Source organism: Rhagoletis pomonella, unplaced genomic scaffold (genome assembly GCF_013731165.1).
Source record: "Rhagoletis pomonella isolate Grant_MI unplaced genomic scaffold, Rhpom_1.0 Rhpom_scaffold_00003, whole genome shotgun sequence".
In the NCBI taxonomy this organism is placed as follows: domain Eukaryota; kingdom Metazoa; phylum Arthropoda; class Insecta; order Diptera; family Tephritidae; genus Rhagoletis; species Rhagoletis pomonella.
Genome location: NW_023458557.1, coordinates 99221225 through 99234480, shown reverse-complemented (window position 1 = coordinate 99234480; position 13256 = coordinate 99221225). Strand labels below are relative to the sequence as shown.

Genomic DNA, 13256 nt, shown 5'->3' with positions numbered 1-13256 from the left:
CATTGGTGACAACAATTACCATCCATTAAGGAATTTTGCAATATTTTTTGTCTCGTAAACATTTTTTGAAATTTTAATTTTCGAATTTTAATTCGTATTTCAACTCTCTTTACTAAAGCCCTCGTTATAAAAATTAATATCAGTGGCAATACTTTTGACAAATATGTCGATTAAGGAGCTTGTAAATTTTATTTTCATTCTACAAAAATTTTTTCATTTAATTCACAATTTTTAATCTTAACTTTTTAGATTGGAGATAACACAAATGGAAAATGTTTTTAAGCCGAAGATTTTTATAATAACTTTTGTGTGATATCAAAACTGTAATGTTTAATATATCTTATAAATTTAACTGAATTAAAATTTTCACACAGGTGGCAACTCTTTTTAAACATTTTTCCCAAATTAAACTTTCTTTATTTTTACACGCTTTTTGCAACATTTAATTTACCTTAGCAATTAAATTTAATACAAATTCGCAAACATGTGGCAACACTTTTGAAAAACAAATTTGCAAATTATGCTTAAGCCGCTTTAGTTTGATGTTCATATTGTAATAATGTGCTTTTAATCTTATCCAGTTAATCTGATTAAAAATTTGAAACATGTGGCAACCCTCTTCAAAAATATTTTCCATGAAGCTTTCTCAAATCTCATATCCTGATATCCAAATTGTATTATTCACATATTGCATAAATAATCCGGTGGTAATAGCGAAAGAATCAGAAAAAGAATTATTTTATTAGTTGTTTTTTTTTATATGGGGAACTTTTATTTGTTGTGGTCTTTTCCCATATCTGGACTTTCTCTTGGTTTTTTTTTTTTGCTTATATATAGAAGTTGTTTTTGCTGTTGTTTTTTCTTGTGTGGGGTATTATATGGGCAGAAAGTTCTATGGTTCTATTTATCGGATAGGAAACAAGCATAATTTAAACAGGCTCCTGTACGTTTTAACAAACTGTGAAAATTTCATCAAAGTAGATCCAGTGGTTTTTGAGTAAATGTGTTATTTCAACTTTACTTTATATATAAGATAATGAGGATCAAAATTAAGCTTTCGCAATTTGAAACCGATTCCCAAAAAACAAAAAAAAATCTTGAAGATTCTTTACATTTTTTCCATTTTTTTTTAAGACCTAGGCCTAACGAGCTTTAGGTGTGCAATCTTAGGAGGTGTAGCAAATAAAGCATTGGTATCCAGACAGACATGTATGTATGTACATAGGAATGTATGCATATCCGATGCCGATGTTTTCTTGTGCATCCATCTGCTTTCAAATTTGGTAATTAAGCAAAACAATTCTATCAAGTATCAGCAAGCTATCAAAGAGGATACGAAACTAGCAGTAAAGTGGAAACTAACATCTACCCAATGTTCACTAACCTTCATACATACATACATACATATGTACAAATACAATAAATACAAAAGTGGCTAAAGCAGAGGTAACAGCATTAAACAGAATTGTAAAGAGCAGTGAAGCGTGCTAGTTAGTTGCACAAATTAGGCGTACTGCCTCAAATTTGTACATATGTATGCATCTACATACATATACATAAATACTAGTCCGACCATACAAAAAAGATACGTCTTGTTAAGAGTTCTATCCAATATAAGGCAATAACAATAGTCCTTGTATGGTGAAAAAATGCAAAACAAACGGTAAGGTAAGGAAAAAATTTGTATTGACGGACTTTAGGGTGGTCCTAACAAAGAATTTATTTTCATTTTGTTTCGAAATACTCTATACAGAAGGTTTTAAATAGCATCTGGGATGTTTTGATAATGTTTTGTACTGAAGCGCTGACGAAGATTTTTTATTTGGTGGAAATACTGCTGTTAACGGCTTATAACACTGTTCGAAAGTAAAAAAAAGGCGCGAAGGTTGTATGGCAAAAAAAGGACTTTGTCATTTTAGTTTTAATGTCTTGTCTGTCTAACCCATGAGATCCGCCATTTCGTTTTTGATGACATTTTGGATAAAGTATTTGTTTTCTAAATTATCCGGTTTTCTACTTGTCAGGCCCTTTCATTTGATACCCATATTAATCGTACAGCCCTAACCTAAGGCGTTTTTGAATCGGCAGCTGGGATAGGCAATTTTTCAACCCAATTATGAGATAGGGTGTTTTTCAACAAAATTCTGAAATAGAGCGTTTTTCAATCAAACTCTGAAGTAGGGAGATCTCGAAAAGTTTTCTCAGATAGGGCGTTTTCGAACTGTCTGCCGAGATAGGTCAATCTTCCACTCAGGTGACGATATGTAAATAAGTATATGTAAATATGTTGAATAATTTCCACAAAATAATTCACTGAAGACATGCTTAAATATTAAGAAAAGGTCTTTTAGACATCTCTTATCTTGACAATCGTTTATGTAGAATAAAAAATTTCTGTAGCCCTTATTCATAACGAGTCATTTCATGGAATTACAATTATCTCAGACCCCCAACTAAATATTAACATTTAATTACAGTTGCACTCAACCAAAGATCTTTCATTGAAACCATTTCCTGGAAAGAAATCACAGACAATCAGTGAACTGGACATGCAACACAGTGAGTTAGACAGAATGGCTATCGTGCTGTGTGAGTAGGCTGCGGCATAAATGAATTAATAGCTAAGTGAGTGGGTGAGTGAGAAGCATATGGCCTGATAGACAGGCGCATCATTAAGATAATAATGTGTCAAAATCACTCAATGCCGAAAGCAGGTGGCTGGCGAGCAGGCAGACAACAAACAAATGGGGAGTGGAATTCGTTGCGGTGGAAAGACAAATGAAAAAAAAAAAAAATCTAAATTTTTGCGAAAAAGAGATATACCCACAGAGAAAGTTGAAGGAAAGGGTACAAGAATGTAACGGAGCTACGAAAAAATAAAAGCGCTAAGTATACTTAACGCTTTGAGCAAATTGTGCAGACGTTTTTCTCTATATTTTTGTGTTTGATTTCCAAGCGGATGTACATGCTCCATTTACGGATAACATCAGAAAATATGTATGTAGATGTAGATGTGCAAAAGGCACTGCAACATTTCTTCCCCTCTTTTGGTTAGAAGATTTTTGCCAAAATCACGGCTCCTTAGAAAGGAAAATCAAAATAAATTTGCGTAATAGCTAGTTGTGTAAAAATTACCACAGTTGACTAGCAACCATTTGGTCGAACACGTGCCGCCTCTCGTTCACTAATTCTTTTCGTGCTTTGATTTGTGTAGTGGAAAGAATGCGAAGCTAGGGAATTTGGGTACTGAAAAGTATTTGCTTAAATGTAAAGTGTTATTTCATTTATCTGAAAGCTTCAAAAAGAATATATTTAAGTAAAGAGAAAATGATTATTTGTGAATGATGGGTATTCAAACGTTTATTACGTTAGCGTCTCTTAGCATACGAAAAATTGTATAGTTTTTGTTTAAACTTTTCAAATTTTGCGAGGACCTCGAAACGACTACTGAAGCCGCGCGACTAAGAAGGGGCTTTTCGAAAAAAAAACTCGGCTCCTCCTGCTTTCCTGGAAAAGCCAGGAGGGGGCGCACGGAAAGCAGCCGTGAAACATTAGAACACCTGATGGACGTCTACTTTCCTGGTGCGGTAACGCAGGGGGCTCAGTCCCATAGACAAGGCATTCCAGTTGACGAAATCATCACTGCCGATAAAGTAGCTTGAGCTATCAGATCCTTCCAACCCTACAAATCTCCATGTTAGACCTACCCATGGCACGCTGGTATGGTTGCAGGCGGTTGACACCAAATTCCATCTACTCAACCTGCAAAAGGTGTAACGACAAGCATGCCTATGCACAACGGGAGTGATCTACTCCACGCCTTAGGCGGCGCTAGAGACCTTCCTGGACATTCCATCCAAAGACGTATAGGTCAAAGGTACCGCAGCTAAAGGAGCTCAACGACCCAGTGCATCTAACAGGCTGCGAAGAACTTGCAACGGTCACGCCACAATTCTCAAGAGAGTGGGGGTAGAGTATTGCAGCTCTGACTATCAGGTTACGGAAACTGACTTCAACCGAAATTTCGATCGATGATCGACCTAGCTCCATCCAAGTTTGCCTTCGTTGTTGACAGTCAGGCGGCTATCGATATGCGTTAAAGAATGCCGACATACTGGAAGTGGACCAATATGCTTGAAAGGCATCTGAGATGGGGCTCGTGGAAGCGATCTAGAAAGTGAAATCACCCCTGCGATTTCTGTATTCAGAGGTCGAGAGAGTGACCAGGGCAGCGACCAACAGTAGGTGGTAAAATTTGCACACCTGCGTGGTATCACGCTCGCTCTGGCCACGGCTCGACGAACGAAGAACAAGGAGTTTATTAAGACTCTCAAAGCCAAGCGTTAGGCTTCCCACAGGAATACTAAAGGCGACACTGGACCATTGGCCATTGTATATCGGAAAAACATATAAACAATTCCGGGAATTGACTTCGCTCGAAACTTCCCTCTTGCGCCTAAATGAATGTTTACTTTTGCTATAGATTGAAACCGGTCGCTGACTAATCTTATTTGGTTTAAAACGGAGGAGAATATTGAAACAAATAACTTGGTTGAGTTCTTTCCATCCAAGAGCCCATCGCAATAGGACCAGCACTGCGTATACGTAACAATACATAAGTAATATTTTGCTACACAAACACGAGCTTATTCCTGAAGTCACATTCCATGTAAACAATTGTATATTTATTCTTTAAAACACTGAATACAGTTATTATTTTGTGTAATTAACTTTTCGCAATCAATGCGTGCAAATGGTCTTGACCGAGTACGCATACCTATGTATGTATGTATATCATCATAAGCTTCATAAGCAGTCATAAAGTAGCATGAATGTTTGCATTAATATCACATGTAATAATAAGTAAACAAAACTGCCATTGCAAAAGTTCCATTTAAATGAATTTGTGCGTCCATTCGTATGCGCAGCACTCAAATAAATGACATTTTTGCGGTTGAAAAGGCAAAATAATTGACCTTAACTAGTTGGTAATGGATTAAATGTTGTAAATTATGAAAATGACCAAGTGTGGTGAAATTCAACATAAAATGGCAATAATGAGCTGACCAAAATTGGGCTGCATATGAAAGCAAGCATCAGCGTTAAATAAACAAATGTAAGCTGCATATACATACATAAATATTATTACCGGCCGCACATTAATTTTGTATGAGGAACAAATATAATGCAAAGAATTTGAGAAATTACTCTGAAAATTACTAATGAATTTAAATTAATTTGCAATGCTGCGTTTCGTTTTGTTAATAAATATTTGATCGATAGATTTGAAGAACGTAATTTATTTCACACACATGAGTGCCTTCATTCAATTTATTTGGCTTAGAAAAGTTCAAATTAATATATATATATATATATATGCAACAAATCTGTGAGTGCCCGCTTTCAATCTCACCATTTCGATGGCTGGGGCGTATACGCAATCATTTAACGTAGAGATGGAGTTTAATTTATGAAAGCGGTAGTCTTTTACCGACAACTACAGAAACAATAGAAACATTCCTCAAATATTATTATTGTGTTTTATAGAAAACAGAAAATAGGAGACAATATGTACCTAATGAAAAGCAATCAATTTTCATATGTCGCACACTTTATATTTCGACTAGAAATTGGCGCGACACGCACGTTCACGCACGCTTATTCACGGATTTTTGTTTTCAAATGGAAACTTTATTTAGGTATATATTGCATTTGTTACAAAAGCTTGTCCAAACATCAGTAAATGTTTCGGAATTTTTTTTTTTTTAATTTGTGATTTTACAGGCCATTAACTTTTAGTACAATCAAGTGTTATGCTAGATCTCTACTTGTCATTAAATGGCAAAAATTGTGATAACAAAATTTGGCATTAAAAAATATTCGTGTCATTACGTCCAAAAAATAGTCATTAATTTCTTTTCGACTTGGTATTTTTTAAATGGAACAAATTTTTTGCCATTTCAATGCCTAGTGGCAATTCGTCATTGGTTTTAAAGCTGAATTTCCACCAGGCATTATATGACAATGTTGAACATTAGAAAATACCCGCGCCATTAAGTGCATAAAAGTAGTCATTGCATCTGTTTCCACATGACATTTCTTAAATGACATACATTTTTTGTCATTATAATGCCACAATATTTTTAACATATTTTCTTCCATACAAATACAAATTATGTTCGACAATTTTTTTTGTATGGTGAAATTAACTGATTAATGGGATAATTTACCTCAAGTACCGTCACGCTTGCAGAGATTGCAGTTGCGCACGGTCGCAGAGGTTGCACGTTGAAAATCAGGGATCTTTCCCATATCTAATTTCGACCAAGAAACATGAAAAGTTTCTGGTTTTCAACTGATGTAAAAATAAAGGTAAAATTAGCAAATAATTTTTAAACACAAAAAATCTGTTATAAAAATTTGTTAGGCAATCATCAAAAACGGATACAAAAAATTAATTTAAATGCACCGCTGAACGCAAAAAATTGCGAAACTACGCAACGCAAGATCCGCGTTGGATTACAAAAGATGAGTTGCCAAATGTAATGAAATCACTAATGTTTTATTTTTTTAACAGGGCTGCCACCTGTTAATAAAATTAGTTAGATTCAATTATAAGTAGTAAAACTAAAAGACTTAGCCTCTAGATGTGCAATAATGTAATATTTTTCTGAGTAGGGTTGCCACCTGTTAAGAGATTCGTTGGATTAAAAATGAGGCTCCAAGGCATGGCCTTCGCATGTACAAAAACGTTTATTTTTTGAGTAGGGTTGCCAACTATTTAAAAAATACTATTTTGCAAGATTTGTTGACCACGCTCATCTCGAAAATTACTGAACGGACCTAGATGCGATTTCGTTTATCATAATCTGTATCGGTACTGGTGTTATTTTAAGTACTTAGAATTTCTATACGTTTGCCACCTGCCTAAAAAATTATACGATCCGTTCTGTGCATTACAAAAAGTGAAATGTCAAATGAAAGGGATTGGCCTCTAGACTGTTAATAATATATTATTTTTGAGTGGGGTTTCCACCTTTTTAAAAAATTATAAGATCTTCACTGTTCAAGTGAAATGATTTGGTCTCTCGATGTGCAATAAGATTTTATTCTTTTAATGGGGTTGCCATCTTTTGAAAAATTAGTACCTTATATGAAGGGGTTAGCACCATAAGGGGCTAAGTGACATTTTTTGAAAATATAAGTTATACCCATATTTGTATAGTTAAATATAGTGTTTATGTGGTGACAAAAAGTAAACACTTTTTGAATTAGTTAATTGACCTGCATTCATTTAGACAAGAATCATTTGAAATGCATTTACCCAGAATTTACAATAAGTTATCAAATTTAGCCTTAATTATCTCAAAAAAAATTCAGATCTACTTAGATCCTTTTGATTCTAACCCCTTCGTATATAATACGCGAAATCATTTCTTGTTAATGACATCAGATTTGCACGGTTAATTCAGTTATAAAAAAACGGGGGGTCCAATGAAAGAGCCTGGCCTTCCGATGTGCAATAAGGTTTTATTTTTTTTTTTTGAAAAAAAATCAGTGTATCATTCAAAGACCCAGATTTTGAGAGTAAATAATTTCCGAATTCTGATTATACTGATTTTCCTAATTTATCCGAAGTACTCGCAAATACCGTGGAAATTTGAAAAAGTATATTAAAGTCATTTTCTTTTGTCACAGTGTGTTATTGGTTGGTATTTCTTTTCTTAAAATTTAAGAATGACTTTCAGGGACCGAGAATACCGGTTAGTTTTTTGAAGGTCGAAATAAAAGCCCTTTCCTAATTAAAAAAATTGGTATCACATGAAAGAAGACTAACTTTAAAACTGGACGACCTATTGAAAAATATTTTAATAAAAAAATGTTTTTTTAATTGCCATAGAACAAACTTTGGGTCTTTCGTATTCAATTCCAAAAACATTATAAATAGAGGTGGCAAACTTCTTCCGTCTTCTAAAAGCTATAATAGTACTAATAGTACTTTCATTTGACACCAAATTTCGAACTTAAAATCTATTTGGCCAAGTTGAACTGTTAAAAAAATAACTGTTATTTTCGGTCCCTCATGACTTTCATTAATAATTGGTTAGATTTGCTTAAGATAACAACGAAAAAATAATATCATTAGAATAAATGTTCACCTAGACTCTGAAGTCAAATCAAAATAAATCACAAATGCATAATTAAAAGCACATTCATTTACACTTGCATACGTTTTTTTTTTTTTCATATGCATGGTCATTCATATATATTCATTTATATAATTACAGTATCCACTTTCACTAACTCACTTATTTATTTATTTATTCATTTTGTGGCTTGTACTGCAATCACCTTTAACATTTTAAGCACTTACCGGGTCACCACAAAAATAAATAAATAAAAAAATAAATCAGAAAACAAAAACCTAAAATAAATATGTATGTACATCCATTACACACTCCATAGTAGTTGAATGTTACATTTCCTACTCACCGATATGAAGACCTCTTCGGCTTGCTGCAATATGGCCACACGTGACCAACCGAATTTTTTCATTAATTTTATACGTGTCGGATTGTGTACCGTAGCGGAGGGATGTGTACGAAATAGCGTTGGAAAGCGACTGCGATCCGAGAGCGCCGGACTGGAGGCACCGTAGCAGAGCTGAAATGGAGAAAAACCAAAAATAAAAACAAATGCAAAAGTGAATAAGTGAAATGGCAAGTTGGATAATAAGTTCGAGCATGTGCTGTAAAAAGTAGTATAAAATGTTGAAAAAGTAAATTTTTTTAAATTTTTTTTTTGCAAGAAATCTACACGAAATTCCTCTGCATATGTGGTGATAATGTGCATTAGCGTGGTTTTGCTGCATCTGTGGTGGCTGTTGCTTTCCACTTTCGGATTCCTTTGCTCTTCCTGTTGGCCTTTGTGGCAGCACTCTGCACTTATAGTTTGTTTGCCATTTGCCAGCAGCTCGTCGTGTATTTTGTGGCCAAAGTGCTGCTATAAGATTTTCGAGCAATTAATTTCGTTAGATGGCAGTGGCAATGGCGAGCCGAGCAGGTGCATGCCACGTAGAAAAATTATATGGCTACATTTTGAATGTTTGTATTATGGAGTACGTATATATGTATACATACATATGTATGAAGTTTAATGTGTTTAAATACTTAGTTGATGAATGCTTTATGAAAAAGTCGGAAAGATAGTCAGCCTGTTAGTCTGAAGTATTTTATAAAAGTCGTTCGTAAAAGCAAATTCTTAAGTAGTCTTTAGCGAACTAGACTGCAAATAGTTAATTTGAGTTGAGTTTAAAAATTACTGAAAAAAATCTACACAAATTCATTAACGGATACATCAACTCCAAAAATGTGTCCGTGGCATTTCCGCTCAAAAAATATGTATTTGCTGCGGTCGTGCAGGGTAACATCACTCATAAAAAGTTAGTACGTGCTACCTGTCTAACACAGGTCACTGCTGCTGGCACTTAGCGCAGTACATCAAATGGAAAAAACAAAATGCATAAATGGAGAAAAAGAGTATGCCAAAAAATTAAATTAAATTGAGATTTCCAAAAATGTATAAAAATGCCATTACAGCTGCGCTGCAATTAAATATGGTTTTGCCATATTGCGCGCATTCATTAAACATATTCTATTTGTATTCCATTGTTTGTGTTGGTTGCACTTGCGGGCTAATTAAGGCTAATTGGGAAATGCATGTTTGAGTGTAGCGCACAGGGACAGTGTTGTGATTTGCAAAGGCCATTGCTTCGAGCGGCGAATGCTGGCACATAAAGTTGTGGGTAGTGCTAATGCGATGAAGGAACTAAGCATTTAGGTGCATAGATGTGTATTAAGAGGGAGATAAACTTGAAAGGCGTTTTGATGGAAACTTGAAAGTGTGAAAATGGCATAGCGTAGCTGGAGGAATGAGGGAGCGAATTTTTACATGGATAGATCGAAAGAAGTTTGACGGAACGTTTGGTTGAGGACCTTTTCTGTTCAAATTCATGCTCCCGACCGCTGTGTTGTCTGCCCGTTAGAGGAAAATAGCTGCTATTAACTGATTAAAAGGTCAGCTGTGTGACGTTAATAAGGGACGTAAATGTCTGCTCTGATAACCACACCCCTCCGATCGGAGCCTTAAACTCACTTGTGTACTCATAACTGGTCGAATAATTCATTAATCCTTTTACAATTTTATAATGACTGTCTCGAATGAAAGGATCTCAACGAACAAGAGAGGGATGATAGACTACTTGATCCACAGTTCTTAGAAAGATTGGGAATTTCTCCCTCAACAGTCTGGAAGCTCTTTTTCTCCAATAAATAATAACGGAAAACTTTTGACTCAACCTTAAAGATCAGAATATGCTGCGGTTGCTAGATAAGATTAATCGGGCCTATATATGTATATGATGAAGAATCCATATTTCTTTAGAATGCCCTGAACGGCAAATGGAGTTTATGTGAAGCTTCTTCAAGTCCGAGATACATCCGGAGGTTTGCCTTTGCTTGTTGAGGAGTGACCGCTGTTACTGAAAACCAGGGATCGGCCATCTTTACACTTATTAGACCTTAAATAACGTCGAAATTTCAATTCATTCATCTAGCCAAGGCTCAAGGTCTCGGAACCATTAGGTGTAAGGTGCTCATGGGCAACTCTAATTGGACTCGTTCCTTCCATTACTCTTCCGTCTCCTAAAAAATATATTAAGCGAGACCAACTTCTTCTTTCTTCTTATTTGGCGTTGAACCGCTTAAGCGATTTTAGCCGAGTTCAACAAAGCACGACAGTCGTTTCTCCTTTGGGCCAACTGACGCCAGTTAGAATTGCCCAGTAAAGCGAAGTCTTTCTCTACTTGATATTGCCATCGCAGTGGGGGCCTCCTTCCTTGTCTTTTGCCTTTGCAGAGGTGGAGAGTCGGTGTCCTTTCGAACGGCAGGGCTAAGCCAGCGCAGTCGCCGGACTATGTCCATGTCTTGTAAAGCGCATACTGCTCGTCGTTCCACCATCTGCGGTATTCGCCGTCGCCAACGCGAAGAGGCCCGTAATTCTTCCGCAAAATCTTTCTCTCGAATACTCCAATAGCCGCCTGATCGGATGTTGTCATTGTCCAGGCTTCTGCGTCTTATACCAGAATGGTTTTCGTATGTCGAGAGAGGTGCTTACTCCTGAATTGCCTGCTCAGTTCAAAGTAGTACTTGCTGGTAGTAGCGATTCTGCGTTTGATTTCGTGCTGATATTATTTTGGGTGGTAATACTGGTTCCCCAGTAAAATAAATTCTCCTAAATCGTCCTACGAGGAGATTCTGATGTGGTCTGCAGAAGTCGTGAAAGGAGTCTAGGCTCGATGTGACCACAGCTTGAGCACATCTGTGAAGTGTTGTAAAGAAAAGAGAGCACAATAGATCGCCAGGTCGCATCATGTTAATATTCATCTATCTATCTACGATTCTCTTTTTTAGAATTTTTTCCATTTCTGTGCTCCCCGGCAAGCAATTTTTTATTAAAAATCTAAGCATTCTTCTTCTTAGGAAGACGTCATGGATTTTATCCGTCGTTGAATATCTACACATATTCTGGCACAATAAAATCAGCAGATTCCGCACCATTACATCAAAACCAAATCTAAACATCCAGGCAGGAATTGACCCGAGGTGGCGAAGCAGAAAGCACATATCGTCCCATGTATTAACTGTATCCACAAATGTCAAGGCATCCGACGAAAAGCGCAACGAAACAATCAGATAGCAAAATAAGTTAAGAAAGCAGCAAATAAAGGAAATCACACACAGAAACATATGGACACACATGCCAGTGCAATGTCCACTCAGCAATCTAATGCTTTCTTATCTACTGCACACTTACATCGAATAAATAGTTCTTATTCTTTGTATCCATGCAATGACAGTGCAATTGGTTCATATCCTTTGTCCGCTGGCCGCCTGTGTAGTCAGCCGTAGCGCAGTAGAGTGAAAGCTACGGTGTTGCAGACATCATCAACATTTGTCGACAACAATAAGCTTTTGCACTAACAAGTGCATATGTACACATATCGCTAGCTTAGAGTAAAAACTTGCTAAGTCCATTTTTACAAATTTTACAGGAGAGGCAAAAAACTTCTTATAGCCATTTTCTTCAAGTAACATTCAAAACTTTAAAGACAGCACTTTAGGAGTTTATTAAACTTTAAAGCAAAGCAAAACTCCATACGAAGGATAGTGATCGGATGCTAATTAAAAGATTTCGTATAAATTTGGTTTTATCAAATTTCCTGTGCCTCTTTTGGTCTAGGAAAATTAGCTTTTCGTTGAATATACAGTGCCGGACAAAATTATTGGCACAGAAAATGTTTCGCAATATCTGCAAAGTTTTTTATTCTTATTTATTTTCGATAATTTTCGTCCAACACCAAAAAAACATAAAAACTAAATATTTAAACTTTGTGCAAAACTCAAGAAAATTCAATAAATTTGCATACTAATTTGGACTTTCTATTCAGATTTTTACAAAAATTCTAAGTATGCAGTTTTATACCCCATCTAATTTTAGTATAACAAAGTGCAAGCCTAAGTTGCTGTTGCTAAAAAATCGCGCTGATATTTGGCAATTTTTTCCCCCTCAGGTTCTTCCATACAAAGTATGTATGTTGGCCAATTATTTTATTAGTGAGCAAATTTGTTGAATTTTCCTGAGTTTTACACAAAGTTTAGAGATTTTGTTCTTATATTTTTTGGTGAAGTACGAAATATATTTTTATTCAAAAATATTGAAAATAAATTAGAATAAAAAACTTTGCATATATTGCGAAAAATTCTCTGTGCCAATACTTTTGTCCGGCACTGTATTTCGAAATATGAGTTTTTATAAAAAGTCGACCCAGCAACTTTTCGCTCTAAGCTAGCGATGTGTACAAGCATACGTAGTTGCCCAATTGAATTATAAAAATAATAATAATAAAACCACAAATGTGCACAAATACTCGCAGTACGAAACAAATTGTTAGTAGCAAACGCATGAATTGAAAAGTTTTACGAAAAAAGCCAGGTACAAATGATTGTTTTTTGTATATGTATGTATATGGATGTGTCGTTGATCTGGAAAAAACAGCATAAGAGTTTATAGTAGCCCTGCAGGAACTAGCTAAACAAATACATACCGCAAGTGTTTGCACTAGACAGAAAGTTTGAGGAATTAAGTATCCAAATTTGATAAACTTAAATATACGATAACTTTGTATCCTTTTACCT

The 13256-nt window shown here is 35.5% G+C and overlaps 1 protein-coding gene across 2 annotated transcripts in view; it reads right to left on the bottom strand.

Moving 5' to 3' along the window:
• Window positions 1-13256, bottom strand: part of LOC118735949 (gamma-aminobutyric acid type B receptor subunit 1) — a 448224-nt gene that overhangs the window by 191199 nt on the left and 243769 nt on the right. For both annotated transcript variants that reach the window (XM_036466004.1, XM_036466006.1), the window contains exon 5: window positions 8494-8664. In XM_036466004.1, the coding sequence (XP_036321897.1) occupies window positions 8494-8664 (171 nt within the window). The remainder of the gene's footprint in view (window positions 1-8493; window positions 8665-13256) is intronic.